General features: G+C 38.6%; 1 protein-coding gene across 10 annotated transcripts in view; it reads left to right on the top strand.

Annotated features, from left to right (window-relative positions):
• The window catches only part of PDE1C (phosphodiesterase 1C), a 509,522-nt gene that overhangs the window by 379,632 nt on the left and 107,647 nt on the right, over positions 1-22,243 (top strand). For all 10 annotated transcript variants that reach the window (XM_019443747.2, XM_019443746.2, XM_019443745.2 and 7 more), the window contains exons 4-8: positions 5,877-5,990; positions 7,860-8,042; positions 9,031-9,097; positions 14,669-14,785; positions 16,954-17,094. In XM_019443747.2, coding sequence (XP_019299292.1) covers positions 5,877-5,990; positions 7,860-8,042; positions 9,031-9,097; positions 14,669-14,785; positions 16,954-17,094 — 622 coding nt within the window. The remainder of the gene's footprint in view (positions 1-5,876; positions 5,991-7,859; positions 8,043-9,030; positions 9,098-14,668; positions 14,786-16,953; positions 17,095-22,243) is intronic.

Genomic DNA, 22,243 nt, shown 5'->3' with positions numbered 1-22,243 from the left:
GTAAGTGGCAGGGGATGGGAGTGACAGGTGTGTGAAAAGTACACAGAGATGTTTTTGCCTTACAAATACACGGATGTGATGAACTGAAACACTGAGTGTTTTATTCAAAAGAGTTTTTAGGACTCATGATTCCCTGGAACCTGCACGGGAAGTGTTTTAAAAGATCCAGTTCCCTTTTACATTCTTTCAAATTAAACAAAGTCTGTCTGAGATAACAGCCATCCTTGGCCCCAGTGGCATTTTTGTTGCTGCTTATCCATTCTCAAAGGGAATAACCTGGGGCGGAAAGGACCGATAATAAGCAACCGTATTTCCTGGCTTTTTATTCCAGTTTATTTTTGCTTGGTAGGCTTTTCTGATTTCATTGTAGTAGTGTCTAAAGCTCAACGAATATATGTGCTTTCAAAGCATAGTATAGGAGGGTTTTTAGGACGTCACCTGGGTGGGGAGTAGTGCTTAGTCCATTGTAGGGCAATTTTCTGGGTTATGAAGTTGAGTCAAAAAGTTGTTTCCTAATAAAATCAACCCCATTGGTTCTAGAAAATTATCCATTCCAACAGCCTTTCAAATTCAAAAATATGGTGTTCGGCCTTTCCTCACTTAGTTCCTCTCTTCTGATGCTTATATGCGTTTCAAATAATGGCATGGTCTCAAGGTAACTCAGCATCCAGGACTTGCTCTGGGCTTGAGGGCACGAGAAGCTAAGTAACACAGCATTTCATCATATGCCTTGTAGCTGGGAAGCCTGTGGAAAGCAGCTTCTGTAGAGAAGTGGAGGACTCGGGTAAAGATGCCGTGGTTCATCCACAATAAAATTATACCCTTCATAACAGAAAGGCATATTGCCAAAGTTTGAAAGCATAAGCTAGTCCTAAAATGGTGTTGCACTTCTATATTGGAACCATTATCTGGCAGCCATGGTGACAGAAATAAATGTAGTGCTGGAAACTATGAACATTCACGCAGAAGAGAAACTTTATTATTGGTATTGTTGTATATTTCCCTTTTCCCTCCCTCAGCTTTCTCCCTCTCTCCCTTCCTTTAGGTGCCTGGACCAAAATTTCTTATGAATAGTATTAAATAGCTAGTTATATAGAGTAGAGCTTACCTGGGATTGGTCCTTTGGGACCTTGGCTTTTAGGTGAAATGAATCCACATGGAAGAATACCCAGACAAATTTCACTAGGAAAACAAAGGAGGGCATCTGAGCCTTCCTCCTTTAGCTAGTCTTCTCCAAAGTTAACAAAAATACTTTATAAGTGGGTATGAGAGATCTTGGCTATTTTTAGACAACTCTTCTTAAGATGGATTCAAATCTAGGGATTTGGTGGCAGTGGTGAAAGAGCTAATTTGAAACTCTTCCATTCACGAAGCTACAGTTTCATGTGGTAGGTAGGGAAGGACAGGGCATCAGATTCCAAGAAGGATAAGGAGGAGAGGGTGTAGAGGGGGCCAGTGGAGAAACACCCACCTGAATGCTGTCTTAGAGCTCAACAATATTTGAAAATAAGGACATTTGGAATTTTCTAGGGTTTGTGTGGTGGCTGCATAAAGCATAAAGCTGGCAGCTATGTGGACAGAGACAGCTATGGCTTGTGTTTGATGGGTGCCAGTCCAAATAGGAGCTGGGCGTCTAAAAAGTTGGTCACCATTTACTTCTTTTTTTCTAAAAAAAAAAGTTTATATAGTCTTTCTATTGTCGTGTTTTGTTTCTTTTAAATTTCTTTTCCTGTCTCAATATGTTTGCTTTTTATTACATTATGATTTCCGCTCTCACCTTTGTTTCACAGATCCATGTTTTCTTGAATTTTATTGAACACAAAGCAGATGTTCCCTAAAACTTACTTCTGTTGCCATTAGTGAATTTTATTTTTGAAAGTGAGTCCTTGCTCTTCATTTTGAGTGCTGTATTCTCTTTCTTTAATGCTGAATCTTTTAATTAATATGTTTTATATATATTACATATATAATATTATATATTATATAAGTATATATTATAAGTATATACATAAGTATATATATGATATATAATATATAATATACAATAATGTGTGTATATATATATATATATTTCTGTTTAGTTGTTCTTGAACAAAGAGAGGTGACTGTCAACTAGGTGCTCTCCATAAACACACTGAGTGTGTCCTAGGTTTCCTTTGTGTCCACCAGGGTGTAGGTAGAATCTTTTGCTCATCTTGTAAGCCAGGGAAATGGGAACTGATAAGAATTTTTAGTACTTCTTACGCACCCTAACGGTACTTTATTCTGTATTATTTCTTCTCTGGGTTTGTTGAAGTCACTCAGTTATGGGTTTGCTTCTGTTTACAACTTTGTCGTGTCAGACCTTCACAGCAGATACATAAATGTGGCTGTGCCCAATGTCTGACTGGCACGACTGGTGACTACATCAGGATGGAGCCCCACACTGTTGATTTTCGGCTACTTGTGGTACCAAGCCTGGGACTTTCCAGGGGAGATGATTTTCAGCACTCTAATCTGAACTGTGGAGTGGGATTCCAGGTGATGCTTTCCCTGGGAGCCCCACTCCTGTTCTGGCCTGTGGTCCTGGTGTGAGATCACAAGATGATACCCAACTCTTCTAGACTTGTATTGCCCCGATATTGTGCTTTCCTGGGAGTAGGGATCTTTAAGAATAGTGGATTTAAAGCAGTATTCCATATAATGTTCTTAATAATTTCAGTTGTTTTTGACGATTATAATTGCTTTTTGGTTCATAAAAGTGACATAGGAAGCCCTTCTACTAGGAACAGGAGCTTGTCTTGGGAGAAGACCTGTCAGTCATTTTTATATTTCCTTGGCCTTATATAATTAGGATTGTGTTTCATCTGCCATTTGTTAAAATCTTTGAAATTACTTGTGTATTTTGTAAAGACTGGCTTAGTTAAATCTAGGTCATGAATTCACAATCCATTTAATGGGAGAACCATGAATGTATGCCCACCCTTGAAAGATCACTGTCCTAGAGTATGCCTTCAAGTTTATTGTTTTTTTGTTTTGTTTTGTTTTTTTTGGAAAATCATATTAATGATGGATTTTTGAACTTATCCACACCTGAGAATATATTTGTAGGCAATTCTACTGTATAGATATAGACATAGATCTCTTGAATTATACCACATTATTCTTTAAAAAATGGTATTACTTTTAAATTGCTCTCTGGTATTTGGCATGGTAGAATTCTATGGCCAGCTACATTTCTATTTACTTTGTAAGTCATATATTTTATTTTCTCAAACGTTTTCAAGTTCTTTTCTCTATTCCTTGAAATGAAAAATTACAACAGCAAATGTTGGATGTTTTTATTTATTTTTTCCTGGTTTTATCTGATCCCTTTTCATCCTCTTACAAAAGGCTTTCTTCAGTCTAGGAAAACTTGTTTGACTAAAGCTGCTTCTGTTTGTTTATTTCTTATGGAAGCCCTATTGCAGGTAGACAGAATCATCTGGTCCTTACTTCTATTAGTCTTACGTTTTGTCTAGCCTTTTTTTTTTTTTTTTTTTTTTTTTTTTTACTTTTGGTTCATTCCTCTTAGGTTTTGAGATTTGACATGGGTCCTATTAGAGATTCATGTCAATTCCTGGTGGAATCTTTAAACCCCAAATGAAGGGAGAAAATTAAAAAAAATTTTTTTTAAATTTACCCTCATTTGACTTTGTTGGTTGAGATTCCAGACATCTTGGGGGTAGTTGGGCCCCTGGAGGTGAGAGTCAAAATTAGAGGCAGACTTTGCCAGGAATGTGTTTTGCTAAAGAACTTCCATTCCTTATTTGGAATAGCTCTCAGGGCTCACAGCTACAACAATCTCCCCATTCTTTGGCAGGCTGGCTGTCCACTGTGTGTGAGTGACTGGTAAGCCCTCCATGCCAACTCCCTGTCCTGCTGCCCCTGAAATCCAGAACACTTCCTAGTGCTGCTAATGGGAGCCATAGGGTTGATCCTTACCTCTAAGCCCACAGAGGCCTCTGCTGGTTTCCTTTGCCTATTTTCCCATTACGTGCTGGAGATTCACAAGTCCAGTAGTGACCATCCTCAATCTAATTTCTTCTGTATTTTACATCACTGAAATTCCTGGGAATTTTCTTTTGTGTGGCTGAACTACTGTTTAAGGTTAATCCAGAACTTTTCCTCAGTATTTACAGGTGATCATTTTCATGTAGATCTGGAGGGGAGTAGTCTACACCTGGCCAAGAAGTGACCTATTATGTCTTATGATGGCAAATCTGAGGATATTTTGAAGTCAGGAACGTGGGCATAGCCTTGGGAAATGGAGACTTCATAATACTCTTAGGTATATTGCTATAATGTTTCCTGTCTGGCTGCCTCTGATGATCAAGGTCACTGAATAACAGCAGCAATAATAGTAACAATTGCCTTCAGAAAAACAAAGAGGAAATGAGATGTTGGTCAAAGAATAGAGACTTTTAGTTATAAGATGAATAAGTTTTGGGGATCTAATGTGTTTTGGTGATTATAGCACCGTGATTATAGTTAGCAAGTATTAGTTTCAAGTATTGTATACTTGAAAGTTGCCAACAGAGTAAATCTTAAATGTCTTTGGCGCGCGCGCACACACACACACACACACACACACACACACACAAACAGGTTGTAAATATTTGAGATGATGAATGTGTTAACTAATCCTATTCTGGTAATCATTTTTGCAGTATATGCATGTGTCAAATCACTGTGTTGCACACCTTAAATTTATACAATGTGATGTGTTAATTATATTAAAGCTAGAAAAAATCCACATGATTGATGTGAACATATTAATATCAATTTGATTCAATCTTTATATCAACTTAGAACATTTGGTGGTTGAATCTCCCTTTTTTTTTTTTTTTTTTTTTTAGCTGACACTCAGAGAAGTTAAATAACTGGCCTGGTATAGCATAGCTAATATGTTGGGATATGGGGCTCAGACCCAAGGTTGTCCTCAAAGTTTCTGCTCTTTGCTTTACCTAGTGTCAAACAGCCCAAGGAGTTTGTTCAACCTCCATATCTCTGGTATTTACAGAGTTCTCAGTTACTGGACTTTGATCTTCTGCTGTCATTTTATTGCTCTCATATATGCTAACTCCTTCTCTGTGGGGATAATGTTGATATAAATAAGAGAGCATATTTTATCATTTCTTTTACATTGTCTGGAATACTTGACCAGCAGTGGGGAAGGTCTTGTCTTCATTACCTTGGTTTATCATCCAGCCTCTTCCCCCCCCCCCAACCCTCCACCCCACCCCCCACCCCCCGCTTAGAGCTGGGGTATTAATCTGCAAGGAATTCCTCCTGTCCAGGAAAATAGTTTCTCTTCATGTATTCCTTATGTAGCCCTCTATGGGTATTTTGGTGGTCTGACTCTCCTTACCTATCCTGGAACACCTGTTGGCCATGAGGTTACCCATGCAGGCTCATGAAGCTGGTCACTGCTGAACAAACATAACATAGTCTTCAACACAGTGGAATCTCCAGTGGCATTTGGTGAATATTGGTGCTGCTCATGCTTTAATACGTCCAATTAGAACCAAAAAAATTGAAATCAGAGAAGCAGCAAAATCATTGGTCATTTAGGGAACTCTTAGATAAAAGATAGCTAGAAGTCTCGGGGGTGGTCAGTGCCTGGTGGATGAGAACATTTTTTGTTTTTGCTTCACATTGGCAAAAACGTATGTGTTTGTTTTATAACTTGCTCTTTTGAGAAATACTGGTCAACTCCATCACTAGATTTGTGTTTTCCTTTCAGGTATATTGGGATAAATAAAAATATTCAACGGCTGTAAAATGTGTCACTATAATTGTAAGATTGTTCTTTGTTTCCTCTATTCTAGTTTAGTCATGTCTTTTTTTCCCCCTAGGCTACGGTCTTTGGTCAAACAATTAGAAAGAGGAGAGGCTTCAGTGGTAGATCTTAAGAAGAATTTGGAATATGCAGCCACAGTACTTGAATCCGTGTACATTGATGAAACCAGGTAAGCTAGAAATGACAGAAGTTAGTGCACTGATGGGAAGTTTTCTGTCATGTGGTTTTCTGAAATGTCCCCCATGGCCTGTATGGGGTAGCAGTCAAATGACTGGTCATGGCACTTTAGTTTCCACAAAGGAATCAGGTAGATTTTCACCCTCGCACATCCTCTGTACCTCCTCATCTAGAAAAGAAGCTACTTGAACTTCTCTCACATGGCCTTTATGACAATGAAGGGAGATAATGTAAGAGGAGAAGAAATGATTTTTTAAAATATGGTAAGATTTCTTATCAAGTGTAGAGTTCCACTGTAATTATTGCACATTGTCAGCCTCAGCCTAAAAATTATGTTCGTGTTTTAATTCACATCTGTCTCTAAGCGGAAACTCCTGAAGTGGTAGTGAAGCATTTATCCCCTTAAGCACTGAGAATTCCTCCTTCAATCTTACATGTTACTGATTTTCTTAATAGACTCATCCCACTTGAATTACCCAAAAGTATGAAAGCACTTCCAGTCACCAAATGCATTTGAAAATAGCAAAACGGCTTTTCTTTTGAAAAATGTTGACATGGTAAATATGAAAATGTTATCTTCTTTTTCCTAATTCAGACAAGCTCCTCTGTCAGTCTTACTTTCCTGTGCCAGATTCCAATCTGAAAGGATTTCCCCCTGATCTAAGAATTATGTATGTGGCTTAGTGTTTGGTGACATCCTTAGTTCCTAATTTAAGGAAATTTGATATTTTAGTTTTTCCCCAAATGTTTCATTTTCTCCCCTGCCCCCCAATTGATGTGTCTAAAGGGGGGAAAAAGAACCTTTTTTAAAAAACCCTTTTTATGAACACCGGTTTATACTGCTTATTTTTAGCAGGGCTTAATATAAATATAAAATATAATTTTATTATAACTCATTACTATTTATGTTCTCTTCTGGTGGTCTGACCTATGAACAAGTTTGAAAAGTCAGGTAAGCACATCTGACTTACGTAGCTGAGCTCAAATGAAGAACTGAATTATTTTGGAAATTTTTCTTGAATTTAGAATTTAAATTTCTATAATGTGCTATCAAACTAGAAAGCATATCAGTTGACATCATTTCAGATGTTTATTATTTCAGAGGACTGGGTTGATGTGATTTGGATAATATTTTACAAAGTAGTTCTTTTTCTCTTTTAAATTAAATTTTTAAAAAAATACTTATTTTATTTTATTTTAAACTTATTTTTATTAAAAATTTATTTATAATTGATGTATAACATTGGGTAACTTTCAGTTGTACAGTGGGTTGATTTATTATATGTTATATATTATAATATTACCGCCATAGTGTTAGCTAACACCTCTATCAGGTCACATAATCATCATTATTTTTTTGTGGTGGGAACAATTAAGATCTAGTCTTAGCAACTTCGGAGTTTGTGATACAGTATTATTGTCTATAGCAAAGTCTTTAAATATTCTTTTTTTAAACCCAAAATAATGCCACATGGTCCATCTCTAAAATAAACCTCCCTGTGATTGCATGTTTAAGTGGAGGATTTATATCCCATTCAAATTCCACAAACCTAGGAATACAGATACTGGGTGCTCCTTAGTGCAGTGGGTCTGAGACCTACAGCCTGAGATGGAGTATATTTGACTTCCTCTGAGTTCTGTGTTTCTTTGTCCAGTCTGGTAGACAGAACCATCCTGAAACATAAATGGTGAGGTTTTACAAGCCTTACTAAAAACATGCTGTATTTTTTGTGGCCATTTTTATCTGGTTTCGTTGTACCTATGTATGCAGGTGGGGTAGAAAGAAGGAGCAGCTGTTTTGAACAGAGAGCTCTAACTTCAGATTTAATCTCAGTGTCCTGGTTGTATTTCCTCCGTTCAGGCGACTCCTGGATACAGAGGATGAACTCAGTGACATTCAGTCAGATGCAGTGCCTTCTGAGGTCCGAGACTGGCTGGCCTCCACCTTCACGAGGCAGATGGGGATGATGCTCAGAAGGAGCGAGGAGAAACCACGGTTCAAGAGCATTGTCCATGCAGTGCAGGCCGGGATATTTGTGGAGAGGTAAAGATAGCTGTCATTCAATGACCAAAGCAGCAAAAGGAACACCAGTTTCCAACAACTGAAAGCTTTTCTTTGATTTAATTTTGGTGTCTTTATAAACCAGAAAATTCTGGTGGAAACAGATAGTCTTGAATGAGGGATTGCCAAAACATATCTATTTAATCTCTGTAGCATCATTAGGACAAGCGTTTGCCTTTGCTCAGAATGCTTTCTGTTAACTAGAAAAGATCTGGTTTGAGTTTTTAAAAAGGCCATCATCTAATCCATCATCCTTTGACATATGTGGATAGTGCCTGCATTTGGAACAGGGCAAAGATGCCTTGAGGTTGTTGACCCACAGGGACCAGTTTGTTGAAAGGCTTTGAGTTCCCCATGACACTTTCCAATTTTGTTGGCCATTTTGCTCTTTAAGTTAAATTGCCCCCTTCCCCAGAAATAGATTGCAGTAATTGATTTCTTCTTCCTATAATCCTTACTGCACAAATCAATTTATTCTTCCTATGACCCTCATTACACAGTTACAGGTTTTAGAAATGCCACATTCAGTTCAGAGTTCACCTGGGACATTTTTCTTTTTGTTTCTGACAGTTCTAAAGAACAAGCTCTTCCAAATGGGTTGCCCATAGGAGTTCCTCATTCAGGTTAAAGTGCTACTTTGCATACTGTCTATGCTGTACTATAATTCACTTCTGGCAGAAGAAGTGACCCATTTTAATAATTGACTTTCCAATTTGGGGCACAGAGATTAATTTTTTTTTGTTTCTTTCCAATGGTTCACATATTTGGGATTGCTTTAATTTCTCTTGAATTTAACTCTTTCTTAGGCGACTTGAATGACTATGAAAAAGGTTGTAAAACACCATTACGTTTCTTGGTTCACCCAACGACATGACTTCTCATTATTTGTCAGCACTTAGTATAAGTGTGTGTCCTGCTAATTCCTGTTTGTAAGATATGACATTGCATTTCTCCCCTCTGACTTTGCCAGAATGTACAGACGGACGTCAAACATGGTTGGACTGAGCTACCCACCAGCTGTTATTGAAGCATTAAAGGTAATACCAATGAAAAGATCTTACAGTGTACACGGTATCCTATAAAAAGTATAGTTACATTTGTTGTTAGAAAATGAGAGGCTTTCATGTGCAGGTTTCCCAGTCATTCTTGACTTCTTATTTTTCACTTATCTGTTCTTACAGTATCACAATCTTTTTGCCTTTGTCTTGCTAATTTTTTTCTTTCTTTTTGTTGTTTGTTTGTTTATTTATAAATGCTTATTTATTTATTTTAAGAGAGAGAGAGAGACAGAGGGAGAGAGAGAATGAGTAGGGAAGGGCCAGAGAGAGAAGGGGAGAGAAGAGAGAGAGAATCCCAAGTAGGCTCCATGCTCAGCAAGAGCCTGACACGGGGCTCAATCTCATGGTGGCGAGATCATGACCGTGAAATCATGACCTGAACTGAAATCAAGAGTCAGATATTTAACCAACTGAGCCACCCAGGCGCCCTGATAATTTTTTAAATCACACAGTGTGGGTTTCATATTTTTCTACATCACCATCAGAAGGATCTTTGCTGATCAAAGTGGTATCATTGTCTGATTATCTACTCTAAGCCCATTTTGTAGATGAAAAAACTGAGACTTAGTGAGATTTTTAAAAAGATACAGTTAATTACAGCCAGAGCTAAAGTTTGATACCAGAGTTCCAATCACATTGTAAGCTCTCAGTAACGTTTTACTGCATGAATGTATGCCCCCAGAACCCATGTATCCTACTGTTTACCCAAGACTCCCACTGAGCCCAAAAGTTCCATGAGAAGTTACATAGACATTTGAGTCTAAGTGTGCTAAGTCCTGGAGAATTATTTTGTCAGGCAAGCTCTTGGAATTGTATAGAATATCTCTAAAAGCCTCAAAGCGGATGTATTCCTCTAGATATGCATCCGTTCAGGTCCACTGGTTTGAGGTTATCCTGGCTGTACTAAAGCGGGTCTGGCTTCTGGATTTGAGGGTGGGGCTGTGCTAAGGGCCAGATCACTTGGCTCCTTGAGATTGCATGATGTCTGTACATGGAATCATCCATTTGCTCAGGGACATCCTAGCATCATTACTATTGTTAAATGTATTGTCTTTCTCTGAAACCTGAAACATGTATTACCTGATGATATTTTTGGAAGATAACTTAAATTACCTATTTATGGAATCAGGGATGGGAGTGCTTAATTCAATGTCAAGAGTGAGCCTTTTGGGGCCATTTTGATTATATATTTCATAGTCTCTTTCTCTTGCTGCAAGAACATTCACTAATTGAATTTGTGAGACCCTATATTCAGATTCTCAGTTCTCCATTTTCTGTCTCTTAGCTCATCCTAAGAACAGGAAAGATACTCAAGAAGGTTACAGCAAGAAGACACGTTTCCTGTCACTCCTTTTCAATCCCCCCACCAGTGCCCAATACATTGGTGAAATTCGTAGCGACATTTCTCATTTAATCAGTGAAATCGCTTCACGAGATCTGATGTTTCATAACACCCATTATGAAGCTGCATTGATTTTCTTAACTGAACCTGAAACATTCAATGAAAGCTTAGGGACATTAAAAGAAGCCTTTATCTTATAATTTCTTCTTTTATTGTGAACATCAACACAGGTGGTTATACCTGTGCTAAGAAATTTATGAAAATATTTCTTCTAAATTGGAGCATCTTTTCTATGCAAAATAACTGAAGAAAATGTGGAGCAACCTGGGATATCCATGAATTGTTATTTTTTAGCTTAGGGAAAAGTAATTCTCAGATGAGCACATGTTGTCTTTCTGAGGGGAAAGGAACCTAGATGATACAGCCCAAGAATAAGTACTAACTCTCCAAATTACTACCCTTCTCCACAAGTATTGCTGATAATGTGCATAAGGCTAAAGCTTCCCTTTGTCTTGATCCTGTCTGCTGTTTACTGGGGAAGTTCAAGATCTTTTTACAATGTAATATTTCTACCCCACCCCCCACCCCCACAAGACTTTGGTTTTATCTGCAGTGGATTGAAGGTGAGTTGGCAAGATCACACAGATATTCTTTTTTTTTTTCTTTCCTTTTTTTTTTTGTTTTGTTTTAGGTGGTGCCTGTTAGGAAAGGTTATTTCTACTTCATTGCCAGCAGTTTATATGGAACCACTATTGTTTCCTTCTATTATAGAAAATTTCCTGAAAGACTTATAAAATACAATTCAGTAAAATAACCATCATGCCACTGTCATGTTAACCTTTGTGATTAATGTAAGAACATGGCATAAAATCACACTTAAATAAGAGAATAATTAACCACCACCAATCTCTAAATTTGAAATTTTTGTTCTTTTAATTTTTTCTATCCAATATATGCTAGCTTCTCATTTGGGGAGTTTTCTCTCTAATCTTTTGAGGTGGGGTTATTGAAATTATAGAAGTGTTGTTATTGTTTAGAAGGCAGCTGTTGTGTAACTTAGAAAGAGACACCCTGGGCAGACTCCAGGTTTAAAGTGGGAGGAAATGAGGAGTTTCAGGCTATGTTAGACTGATAGGAAGTTCATGAAATTTTTCTTCAGGAATGGGCCTTGGGCCAAGTTTGGTAAGACAGGAAGAATGGCTTAAGACAGTTAAAGTAGGTGCTTGTTAAAAATGGAGACTCCACGTCCTGTGGCAGGATTCTGCAAATCCCTCACCCAAGAATCAGCATTTTTTCCTGAGCACCTTGGGTGGTTCTGAAGAACATTAAATTTGGAGAATCACAACTACGGCCCTTTTAAAAATGAGTGGCAGACTCTGGAAAACAGTGTGGAGGTTCCTCAAAAAATTAAAAATAGATCTACCCTATGACCCAGCAATAGCACTGCTAGGAATTTACCCAAGGGATACAGGAGTGCTGATGCATAGGGGCACTTGTACCCCAATGTTTATAGCAGTACTTTCAACAATAGCCAAATTATGGAAAGAGCCTAAATCTCCATCAACTGACAAATGGATAAAGAAGTTGTGGTTTATATACACAATGGAATACTACTAGGCAATGAGAAAGAATGAAATATGGCCTTTTGTAGCAATGTGGATGGAACTGGAGAGTGTTATGCTAAGTGAAATAAGTCATACAGAGAAAGACAGATACCATATGTTTTCACTCTTAGGTGGATCCTTAGAAACTTAGAAGACCATGGGGGAGGGGAAGGGGGAAAAAAAGGAGGGGGAGGGAGGCAAGCCATAAGAGACTCTTAAAAACTGAGAATAAACTGAGGGTTGATGAGGAGTGTGAGGGAGGGGAAAGTGGGTGATGGGCGTTGAGGAGGTCACCTGTTGGGAGGCGCACTGGGTGTTGTATGGAAACCAATTTGACAATAAATTTCATATTAAAAAAATAATAAACATATTCTTTATTTAAAAAAATAAATAAAAATGAGTGGCAGGAGAGAACATCCATCTCACTATTCACACTCTTCCTCCTGTTTCTCTAACTCCTAATATTCAGAATAAATAATGACTTCTTACTGTGATGATTTCTCAATTTTCAGCGACAGCCTTTCTCTTTTCTATTTATTTGAGAGAATAGGATTAAAAAATCACAAAATGTTTTCCCACCTACTGAGTTGTCTGTGGACTTTTCCTTAGGACTAATGGTCAGACGATGGATGGCATGACAATGGCAATTATGGTAGCTAAGGTGAAGCTTTAGGTCTTGGGTTATCTTAAATGGCCCCACTGTCTATGGCCTGGGCCCTGTTGGGCATTTGGGGCATGAGACCTCAGTCACAGCATATATTCACTGAGTTTACAATGCCATCTGTTGGCAGTGATATCATTGGGACTGTTACCTGGATCTGCCACCAAATGGCATTAGCCAATTCCTCTCGTCTTTCAGAGGTTGCCATCTGCAAAAGTGGGGAAAGTAACACCTATTTCTAGAGTTGTGAGGGCTAGCAAATGTACATTAACACTTCTCTCACTGAGCCTGGCACAGAAAATATGCTCAATACTTAGAGCTATTTCTTTAGTTGTTATAATGGAGGAGAAATTATAGAAGGCTGAGGTGAGGTTACCAGTAAGTGTCAGTTGAAACAATCCACTGAAACCCTTTTTGGAAAAGTTTTGTTTTCCCTATATATGATTTAGTTTTCCTGTGCCCTGGCATCCAAGAGAGAGACTCTAGTGGCCTTAGGATGATCTTTGGTGGTTGGGATGTTTGAGACGGTACAGGATTGGAATAGCTGGCTGATGTTGGAATGCACTGAGGGCTGAGGTGAGAGCCACTTAGGCTAACAGTTCCAGACCACCAGAGTCTCTTCCAGGGAAGCATCTGACACTTTACGTTGACTCAGCATGGTCTCACATGGGTCCTTATTGGCATGCTTATGGCAGGACACTGTCTTTACTGAAAGTTAACCCCCCCCCCTTTTAAGTTTATTTATTTATTTATGAGAGAGAGAGAGAGAGAGAGAGAGAGAGAGAGAGAGAGAGAGAGAGAGAATGCACAAGTGGGGAAGGGGCAGAGAGAAAAAGAGAAGGAGAGAGAATCCCAAGCAGGCTCTGTACCATCAGAGATCTGTACCACCACGAGATCATGACCTGAGCCAAGGTTGGAAGCTTAACTAACTGAGCCACCCAGGCACCCCTGAAAGTGAAACTCTTGACACAAGAAACCAAATAACTGTTGCTTTAACTATTGCTTAAACACACTTTTGTTTACTACATCCACAAGTGGCTGACTATAAGTCAAAGACACATCAGACAAGTTTACATATATCTTGGAGTCTATATCTTTATAGACACATAAGCCTTTGAACTTCAAGAATGGTGTGCGAGGAGCGCCTTCAGCTTAGGTCTTAGTTTTACTTTTTTTAGTAAAGTGACTTACAGATTTGAGGGCTAGGTTCTCAGATCAGTGACTCCAAAAGTGGTAGCATTTTTCTGTTTTGTGAAATGAAATCTTTCTCCACGGTTTTAGCTCAGCGGTTTGAACTGAAGTGACATATTACTTGTATTCTGTATCAGGCATTTTTCTGAAGATTTTAAGTGGGTTAATGTTTTCAACTGTGGACTAAGGAAGTCCATAGGTAATAGTAAGGGACTGGGGAGAAGTTTGGAGGAGGGAAGCACCCTAGGTTGTTGTGAAGTGAATAAAAATGGGAAGTTCAGCGGTGCAGTGGACAGGCTTAATGGAAAGAGCTTGAGCTGAAGCATCTGTTGACTGTGTTTGTGTCCTCGCCCCCACTTGTGTCTCTAACACTTCATTTGTGGTGCGTCTGAGGGAAATGCACTTCTCAGTTTTCTCATCTGTAAGATGTGACCAATACTGCCTACCACTTAGGGTTGTTTTCAGGACAAATCATGTATTTATCACACATCACAATGCCTAGCATGTGGTAGGCACTCCATAAATTAGAGCTGTTGTTACAAATAGTAAGACTACTTAAAATTGTTTTATCAGTACATGCTACTTATGTGTGTGTGCCAAATTGGAAAAAGTTTGAGGGCGGAAAGGGTGTCAGAGTTTTGGGCTGTGAAAATCCTGGGTGAGGGTTATGGGGTAACTCCCAAGTGGGGAAACTGGTAGCTGTGCAAGTGGCTATGGACTAAGGCATTCTTTCTCCCTGCCCTGCCATACAGGATGTGGACAAGTGGTCCTTTGATGTCTTTTCCCTCAATGAGGCCAGCGGGGATCATGCCCTGAAATTCATTTTCTATGAATTACTCACACGCTATGATCTGATCAGCCGTTTCAAGGTCAGTGCCTACTTTTATTTATTTATTTAATTTATTTTAATTTATTTTAATGTTTATTTATTCTTGAGAGAGAGAGAGACAGAGCTTGAGCAGGGGAAGGGCAGAGAGAGAGGGAGACACAGACTCTGAAGCAGGCTCTAGGCTCTGAGGTGTCAGCACAGAGCCTGACGTGGGGCTCAAACTCACAGGCTGTGAGATCATGACCTGAGCTGAAGTCGGACGCCCAACCAACTGAGGGGCCACTCGGGAGCCCCACTGCCTACTTTTAAAATATGCATGCATTGTCCACCCTTGCATGACTTTTGGGCTAAGACCAAGAGGATCCTTTTAATATGGACTAAAAACTGCTGTGGGTGACTTGGGAAGCATCATCCAGACAGCCACTTCCCTGAATTCTGCAGTGGGAACTTTTCCTTAAGCCCTTGTCCAGTGGGGCTCACGGCAGGCAAGAGGCTGGAGCCACACAGTTTGATCCTAGTCTTCCTAGAAGTACAACCGGAAGTGTGGACTAGCAGAACTCCCCTACAACTCGGCCTGCGGGTCTCATTTCAGCCTGATTTCATGTATTGTCAAGCACTCCTGGCATGGAGACAGTAATGGAGACAGAGTGTGCATCTGCTGTCTCTGCAAACTTCTTTCCCCACCACTTGGCTCAGATTCAGACAAATGCTCTCACTTATCATCTGTGACAGATCATCGGTATTTCCCAGCCATTCATGCTTCAAATTAATTCTTCAACTTTAAGTAAAGAGCATGAATTGTTTTCAGTGTTCAAACCCCTCTGCTTTCTAATACCACAGACTCTAGAGGTGGGGCCAGGTTCCTCAGGAAATCTGTGCATTTGTCCAGTGACCTTTATTGTACCATGTTCCTTGCACTTCTCTTATCATATGGATGAACCTCTGGAAATCGCAGGGTTTTTGTTTTTTGTTTTTTTAATATAATGCCTTGATTTCTCTAGACAGCGCAGTTCTTTATCACTTTCCTAACACAGGTGGAGGTGTATTTCTTACATAGCCATAAATGCAGTGGTCCTCAATTACTTTTGTATCAAAAATCTGCTTGAAAACCTGGTGGATACTCAGTTCTTGTGCACATATGCACATCTTGTAACCTAACACTTCAGTGACTCATGGATCTCTCATGAACAGTCCAAAGAACCTAGGTTTATTGAATCTTCATCTTAAAAATGATAATGACTGAGTCTCTGACATATGAGAGGCAACGTTTACATTTTTAAAAACCCACAAATGGTAAATATTGAAGGATGTGCCCAAGGAAGAACATGTAATGGATGCTCACAAAGCGTAATAGTAAAGCATTTTCCTTTTTTTTTTTTCCTTTCTAACGTGATGGTTAGTCTCCTGGAATACTGGAATACACACTCTCTCTTTTTTCCCCAGTGTTATATTTGATAATTTACTCTAAACCAAGGAATTTATCCAGAAAATAAATACAGTGAATGTTTTCAGGGGCCCCTTTTTTTTGTAGAAGTATTTTGCACTAGTCTTTATTTTCTGCCACACACACAAAAAGCACGTATGTATATTATACATATTTGAGACAGAAAAAGAATTAGGCTAATTGAAAATATTAATCCAAATTGCAATGCAACAATAATAAATTGCCAAGTAATAGAACATATTTTGTTGTGTTTTTTCCATGTGTCCAGGGCATACAATCACTCCTTCTAAAGGGCACAGTTTTCAGGAGGTGGCAGCCTAAGTTTATTTTGCAATGATTTTACAACTTGAGATCTCTATGTACTTTATGTTTCCCCCCCAAATAAATGATATATGCTACACAGCTTGTATTCATTTATTTCTCAAGAAATAAAAGACTTGACCCTTTGCTTGAGATATAAATGAACACCTACCTTTCTGCCCTAAATGTCTTTGAGATGATCCTGTTTCGTTCCCCCTGGAGCTAGAAACTGAGCACAAAAAGCAATTTGCAGGGCAGACTGTTCTTAAACCAGGGACTTCCCGGGAGATTTTTCAAATCAGCTGATAATTTGTTCAGTGATTTTTACTAATTTTGAAAAGTTCACGTTTCTTCACGTGGTATGTTATGCCTCCAGAAAGAGGCAGCTGGAGTGCCTTAGATTTCTGCTGCCTCACTTCAGGCTACCAAATCACTAGCTAATCCACCTTCCTGCTCTCTTTCAGATCCCCATTTCTGCTCTTGTCTCATTTGTGGAGGCCCTGGAAGTAGGATACAGCAAGCATAAAAATCCTTACCACAATTTAATGCATGCTGCTGACGTTACACAGACTGTGCATTACCTCCTTTATAAGACAGGAGTAGCGGTAAGTACGGACAGGAATTCTTAGATGACACGAAAAAATGTGATGATGATTTTTTTTTTATTGGAGGCACAAGAAGTGCACTGGTGCGTGGACTTCCTGCTCCCCCAAAATTGCCTAACCAGTCACTGAAGGTCTTGGGGTTCTTCATTGCCTCTGATATTTTCTCCATCCTGGAGTTGATGAAATGAATATGAGATAGTGACTTGCATCTTTAGTAGGCTATGGCCAAATTAAATACAATTTCTAGAACGAAATCTGTATTTCCAGATATGGAGAGTAGTACTATTAACCTCTTGCTATGGCCAATGACAGTGCTATCCATGTATACTGGAATTGTACCAATGTGCCTGGCACCCACATAACACACGGTTAGCTTTTGGTTTAAACCACTAGACCTTTTTCACAAGGACTATGGTTATTCTCATCCTATTTGTGTGTGTTTGATTTGTTTGGCCTAAGGGTCAATGTTACTTCTAACCATGTGAAACTTTTCTTGCTCGTTTTGGCCCAACATTTCAACTCTTTAGATGTTTTTGAATCTCTGTTCTATAATCCATTGTATGAACTGACCTGTTTAACTTGCTTATCTATGCCTTTTCCCATTTTGCTTTGATGGGAGCCATTAATTTGACAAGATATAGCTATTAGTGACAAACAGCTAGTTCTCTATGTTGGTTCTCTTGTGACTTTTTCCTTTGAAATCTTCTTCAGAGTTGACATCAAGGTAGACATTCTTCAGCTATGGTTATTAATTAGCCCATAAACTCAACACATTTGTTATTTTTTCCTCTGGGGCATGTTGAAAGACTTGGTCTAATGTCTCACTGAATTAAAAATGGAACACAGTGGGAAGAGTGTGGGCTTTGAAGCAAGATATAGTGGGACATAAATCCTTGAGTAATTACTTATTAGATTTTTGTGACCTATGATAAATTGCATAAATCTCTGAGTCAAGATTTCCTCATTCTTAAAATGGTGAAAAAATATTCCATCTTGTAGAAATACTGTGATGGTTAGGAATAAACTATGAAAAAGATGAAGTGCTCTATCTGCGTCATAAAGGAAGCTCAACAGTTAGGAATTGTTGTTAGTAAAACTTTGCTGGACTGCCCCCAAAAACCTCGTATCAATGTTCAGTTCTTTTTTGTTGTAAAACAGATTTTTAAAAAAAACTTTAATATTTATTTATTTATTTATTTATTTATTGAAATTAAAAAAAATGTTTATTTATTTTTGAGAGACAGAGCATGAATGGGAGAGGGGCAGAGAGAGAGTGAGACATAGAATCCGAAGCAGGCTCCAGGCTCTGAGCCATCAGTACAGAGCCTGATGCAGGGCTCAAACCCACAAACCATGAGTTCATGACCTGAGCCACAGTCGGACGCTCAACCAACTGAGCCACCCAGTTGCCCCACGTTTATTTATTTTTTGAGAGAGACAGAGCACGAGTTGGGGAGGAGCAGAGAGAGAGGGAGACACAGAGTCCGAAGCAGGCTCTGAGCTGTCAGCACAGAGCCCAATGTGGGGCTCGAACCCATGGACCTGACTGCGAGATCATAACCTGAGCTGAAGTTGTATACTTAACTGACTGAACCACCCATGCATAAAGGGGACCTGTTTAATGTGATAAAAGATTTTTGCCAGAAACATAGATCAGGCTTAGTTAATGGTGGTTCCATGAAGGCATGGAACAAAACAGGGATGCCCGCATTAATGTTGCCATTGAGCATTTTTCTGGAGGTCTCAGCCAATGCAGTATCGTATCTAAAAAAGTTGAAGAAGTATCGTGTGAAAATAATTTTACCATCTCATGTAAAAAATCGAGAAAATCAACCAAAAATTATTACATCAAATGAAAGTCCTCAATAAGATCTAGATAAAGTAGCTATCCTCTTGACTGGAAATTAACAAGTGTAATAGAAAAACACACATTCCTGAGAATTTTTTTAAAAAAATCAATAAATTGCTAATGAATAACTTTAAAAGTGATAAAAAGGAAACTGTAAAACTAAAGGGCAGAGAAACAACGTTTAAATAAAAAAAGAAATACATTATATTTTTTAATGTAAATCTTCAGTGTTATATAGATGTCAGTTTTCCTCAAACTAATCTATAAATTCAAAGCAATATCAATGAAAAGTAATGAAACATGATAAACTGAGTCTGAAATATATGTAAAATAGGTATTTCACAACTGTGGAAAAAACAGTTTTGAAAAAAATGTATGTGATGTGGTAGTTCTTATTCTACTAGGTATTAAAATAGATGCTGAAACTATAGTAATAAAAGTAAAGTAATATAATAAAGTAAAGTATAGTACTTTAGTAAAGTAAAGTATAGTAATAAAAATAAAGACAGGGTGGTCAGGGCACCTGGGTGACTGAGTTAAGTGTCCAACTCTTGATTTTGGCTCAGGTCATGATCTCACTGTTTGTGAGATGGAGCTCCATGCTGACAGCATGGAGCCTGTTTGAGATTCTCTCTCTCTCTCTCTCTCTCTCTCTCTCTGCCCCTCTCCTCCTCTCTCTCTCTCTCAAAAATAAAATAAATAAAATAAAGTAAAATAAAATAAAATAAAATAAAACAAAATACAGACAGGATGGTATTTGTGTAAAAATAGACAAATAGATGAATGAAATTGAGTAAAGTTTCAAAACAAAACCCAAATTTATTTATTGAGCACTTATTATGTACTAGGTACATTTTTACAGGATGAGGATACATTGCTGCTCTTACAGAACTTCTGTTCTAGTGGGAGGTTATAAATAGAAGACCAATGAAAAAATAAACAAAGAATATATCGTAGTGTTCTGTAAAGAATTAAAATAGGGCACCCACACAGACAAAACTGGGAATTTCATTAGACAGTTAGGAAAGGCCTCTCTCTGGAGGTAATATTTAATCTGAGATGGTCATGAGTTTTGGCTTGAGCCATGCCAAGGACTGAAGAAGAGTATGCCGGTAGAGTTAAGGTGGAACTAGCACATATCCCGTCATGAGAGAACAGCTTTGCAGCATTCAAGGAGCAGAATATAAAAGTACATGAGGGGAACAGTGGTACAAGACAAGTTTGGAGAAGGTAGGAATCAAACCAAGTTTGGCTTTATAGGCCTGAGTAACGAGTTTAAGTATAGTTTCTAGGTGCAGAGTGAGGCCTCTAAAGGATTTCAGACTGGGGAGTGATGTGCTCTGATAAAGATTAGAAAAGTGTAACTGTGGAGGATAGATTTTGAGGCAGCCTGGTGGAAGAGGTACTGTAGAAGTCTACCAGAGAGATAATGGTAGTTTGAACACGGAAGGACAATCCTGGGATACAGAGACAAAAACATCTGTCTTTGAGGTAGAGTTAAAAGGACTGGGTGGTAAGTAGAATTTAGAAATTTAAAAGAGTACATCTTACACCTTTGGTTTGATAAATGCGGTTGATGAGAGAGCCTGGTGGCAAAACAGGCTTTGGGAGAGGGGGAGTCAACTGTTTTGATTTAGATATGTTGAGTTTCAGATCCTTATTAGACATTAGTGTGGAAATGTCCAGCGGGAAGAGAATGAATGGAGTCTAGACCTCTGGAAAGAGGTCAGGGATTCTCATGTAGGTTAGGAAATCTACAGCATATCAATGTTATGCAAAAGACATGGAATTAGATGAGATTATCTAAGGAGGGGGTGTGAATAGAGAAGTAGAAGGGGCTCTACAGTGAGTCCTGGAGGAGTCTAGAGTTTAAAATGAAGGTAAAGAATTAGAGCCACTAATGGTAACTAAAAAGGAGTGGTCAGTGACATGGAATAAAAACCAAGAGAGTACAGTGTCATGGAAGCCAAGGAAGGAAAGTGCTTCAAAAGAGAATAGTGAACTGTGTGACACATACCAAAATGTCCAGTAGGATGAGGATAGGCAAGTAACCACTGCCTTTGGCACATGGAAGTCATTTGTGTCCTTGGCTTGAGTGGTCTCAGTGCTTTGGTGAGGATGGAACACTGAGTAGAGGATAATGAAGAAAGATTGCAGGTGAGAAGGTAAGGATGTGTGTATAGATGACAACATTACAGGGAAAATGATTCAGTTCAACAAGTGTTTTGAGGACTGTTGTTCATTTGGGGGGAAAAAGAATGTTATTGTTCTACTTTAAATCATTTGCCAAATATCAGACAAATGAATTAAAGATGTGAATACAAAAATAAAAATCCGATCACATTAGAAGAAACTATGAAATGTACTTGAAAAAGGAAATTCTTTCTTAAACACAAAAGTTATATAAAAATATTGATTAAGCTGAGTATATTAAAATTAAAACCTGTAGGGTAAAAAGAATCATCATAATGATGTAAGGAAAATATAGAGACAGCAAGGATTAAGATCCAGGTTATAGAAAGGAATCAACAAGAAAAGACACAAATTCAGTAGAAAGTAGGAGGAAACCCATTCACAGAGTTAGGATTGCCCTGTTATAAAGTCTCTGTCATAGGCAGACTTTGGTCTCCCCCCACCCTCCACTCCCCAGTTTATGTTGTTGAAAGTCCTAATCTCCAGTGCTTCAGAATGTGACTATATTTGGAGATAAGATCTTTAAAGACATAATTTAGGTCACATAGGTGGGCCAATATGACTGTTGTCCTTATACAAAGAGGAGATTAAGATTGTAGATATGCATGTGCACATAGGAAAGGCCATGTGAGGCCACAACACAAAAGTGGCCATCTGCAACCTGAGAAGAGGGCTCTCACCACAAACCAACCCTGCCAATGCCTTGATCTTGGACTTCTAGCCTCTAGAACTGAAAAAATACATTTCTCTTGTTTAAGCTGCCTAGTCGGTGGCCATTTTGTTATGGCAGCCCAAGCAAACAAATAGAGTAGCAGAGCCATGATTTGGTCCCAGGATTGACTTCTAACACCATGCATTTATGTATTTAGCTATACTTCTATAATACCTGTGGCCAAAATAGAAACATAAAAAAATAAGCCCCTGGTATTCTTATACCTCAGTGTCCTCATGTGATCCCTGAAAACATTGTGGTGAGGATCAAAATGGATGTAAAAACGTACTTTGGACGCATCTATTCAACATGTATTTAGTCGGTACTTTCTGCGTACGGTGTACAATGGAGATATAAAGGTGAATCATACGTAGCTTTTTTAGCCCTCGAGAAAA

This window comes from Panthera pardus, unplaced genomic scaffold (assembly GCF_024362965.1).
Source record: "Panthera pardus isolate Hobbes unplaced genomic scaffold, ASM2436296v1 HiC_scaffold_8, whole genome shotgun sequence".
In the NCBI taxonomy this organism is placed as follows: domain Eukaryota; kingdom Metazoa; phylum Chordata; class Mammalia; order Carnivora; family Felidae; genus Panthera; species Panthera pardus.
Note: the sequence above shows the minus strand (reverse complement) of the source record. Positions and strands in the feature narration are given on the sequence as shown.